This window comes from Stegastes partitus, unplaced genomic scaffold (assembly GCF_000690725.1).
Source record: "Stegastes partitus isolate 25-593 unplaced genomic scaffold, Stegastes_partitus-1.0.2 Scaffold1091, whole genome shotgun sequence".
Classification (NCBI taxonomy): Eukaryota; Metazoa; Chordata; class Actinopteri; family Pomacentridae; genus Stegastes; species Stegastes partitus.
This window is the reverse complement of record NW_007578822.1, coordinates 214298-216770: the sequence shown is the minus strand read 5'-3', so window position 1 is coordinate 216770 and position 2473 is coordinate 214298. Positions and strand designations below refer to the sequence as shown.

Sequence of the window (2473 nt, the reverse complement as noted above, 5' to 3'; positions counted from 1 at the left end):
ATCTGTTTACGAAATAACCAACAGTTTAATTGAAAATGATTAATTGCAGCCTTAATTATCGGTAATATCATCGTATTATTTCTGATGTTCAGGCAGAAACATAATAATCACAATATGGTGATTTTTGAGACTAAATTTCAAGCTAAAATTACAAATAATTATAAAAAAGAATACTAATGTTTGACTTTACATGTAATTAATCTAGAATATAATAAAATCTGTACTTTTTTTGAATATAAAAGTAAAATAAAAATAAAAACCGTTGAACTTTTTCATTTTGAACGACCACAAAATGCCGTAAAAATAGATTTTCACCCACTTTAACACGTTTTTAATGAACAGAAACTGTTAGAAAATTGGCTGAATCTAAGAAAAACTAAACTTTAATCTAAGTCGGTTCCAAATCCCTTAAAATGAGCCTCAGACGTTCTTTGGTTTTCTAGATCTGAACAGGAGGAACTTTTTAAATCATAATTCTGCTGTTTCAGACAAACACTAAGTCAGGAACCTTTTCTGGGCGACAGAAGGGGAACCGGCGCCGGCTCGGTGTGACGCCACGACTCCCCTCTGGGCTGGTGTTTGGCTGTCAAGGTCCAGCTGGAGAGTCGACCAGAACCGCCCTGAGAACACAAGAAACACAAACAAATATGAAATCTTCAAGGTGGAAAAGCTGCAAATAGACACGACCACTAAAACGATCCGTTATTTAACCGGCTGATTAATCAGAGTTTCAGAACAAGAGGCTCAAACGTTAAACTGGATTTAAAATTTGTCTCAGATTTGTTTTATTTAAACTGAACTCTACATAGTTTTGATGGAATTCACTTTAGTTCAGTTTCAAAGATGATTTACGGCTAATTCACAATTAAATAAATCACTGACTATTTTGCAAATCAAATAATGTTTTTTAAAAATAATTTGTAAAGGAAAATACAGTCTAAATTCTTGGACTTCAACTTGATAAATTTGAATATTTTATTGATATTTTCCTTCTCTATGACACTAAACCCAATATGCTTGAGTCGTGGACAAAACAAGACATTTTATAAACCACATAACTAATTTATTATTCATAAAAAATACATTTTTCATACAGTATTTAAATAATTCACTGATTTCAGACCTAAAAGTAAGAGGTTCTATGCGTTTTCATCATTTATTTATTGGTTGTATATACAAAATAAAGAAATAATCTTTTTTTTTCTACCATCTTAAAGCTTGTAACCTCTAAAATATGAACCTAATGGATGAAATCAAGGGATTTTGTTGCATTAATAACACTTCAGTCACTAAATCGTTGCAGTATTTTACCTGCAGGGTCCTAAATTAGAACCGATCTAGCTTTTAAGGACACACTTTAACTCTTTAATGCAGTTTTCCAGTTGCTATAAAGTAAATGCAGCTCCTAAACTGTGATTAAAATCTTATTAATGCATTAAAACGACTTGATTTCATTCACAAGAGTCATAATTCAAAGATTATAGCCGCTGAAATAGGTGCAAAATATAGATTTTCTGTATTCATACATACAATTTAACCCAAACACCAAACACATAGAACTGAAACACTAAAATAATACAATAATATTGCTTAAAATTATAATTATTCCGCCTAAAAACACTATAAAACACAAACTTCGGCTTTATTACTGCGCTACAGGAAACATCAGCATTTCAACACAGACATGAAGTTATTAATAAAGCTCCAGATGAAGCATCTGTGGATGTAAATAAACCGGTTAATCGTGACTTATATCTCCGGTCCTCCGTCCCGCTGACAGCCGGCTCACCTGCGGTCTGACTCGGTCGTAGCTGCCCCAGCTCCCAGCGTAGAAGCCCGACACCGAGTCCGGCGGCCCGAGGTTGTAAAACGACGGGAAAAGCTGCTCCGGGAACTTGTAATCCATTTTATTTCTCGGTTAATGACTTAGAAGGCTGTTAAGCGGCCACATGGCGGCCGTGTCGCCGCTCCGCTCCGTCTGGAACAAGTCTGGACATGTTGTTCCCCGGCGCTGCTAGCTTTAGCCGCTACCGTTAGCCCGCACCAATAAAGCCGCTTGTCCTCCTCCAAAGTCCGTGACACACATCCAGCAGCTCCGATAGGAACCGCGTCCACACACAGGAACAAGCAAAGCGGTCTGAAAAGGGCCGAAAGTGGCGCTAAATCCTCCTAAACGTCCAGTGGACCGGGAAACACGTGCAGGGTCCCGTCCGGAGAAACCAGGAGTCAAGCTCGACCAAGTGAGGCGCGACAACAACAACCGCAACCGGAACTTCCGGCGAGGTTCTTTTATTTTGACAGGGACAACAACAAACGCGACAGGATGTTGTTTTCACTGTGACAGAGACTTTTGAAGTGATACTGGACTCAATCAATCAATCAATCAACATTTTATTTTAATCATGTTTTAGAATATGGTTATATCATATAACGATAATAATAATAATAAATGATATCTTTCATTACATTTACA

The 2473-nt window shown here is 37.0% G+C and overlaps 1 protein-coding gene across 1 annotated transcript in view; it reads right to left on the bottom strand.

Moving 5' to 3' along the window:
• taf1c (TATA-box binding protein associated factor, RNA polymerase I subunit C) overlaps positions 1-2125 on the bottom strand; it is a 10734-nt gene extending 8609 nt beyond the window's left edge. Inside the window, exons 1-3 of the mRNA XM_008295960.1 lie at positions 1790-2125; positions 509-620; positions 427-445 (exon numbers count right to left, since the gene is read on the bottom strand). Coding sequence (XP_008294182.1) covers positions 427-445; positions 509-620; positions 1790-1906 — 248 coding nt within the window. The 5' untranslated portion in view covers positions 1907-2125. The remainder of the gene's footprint in view (positions 1-426; positions 446-508; positions 621-1789) is intronic.
• Positions 2126-2473: the final 348 nt, after the last annotated feature.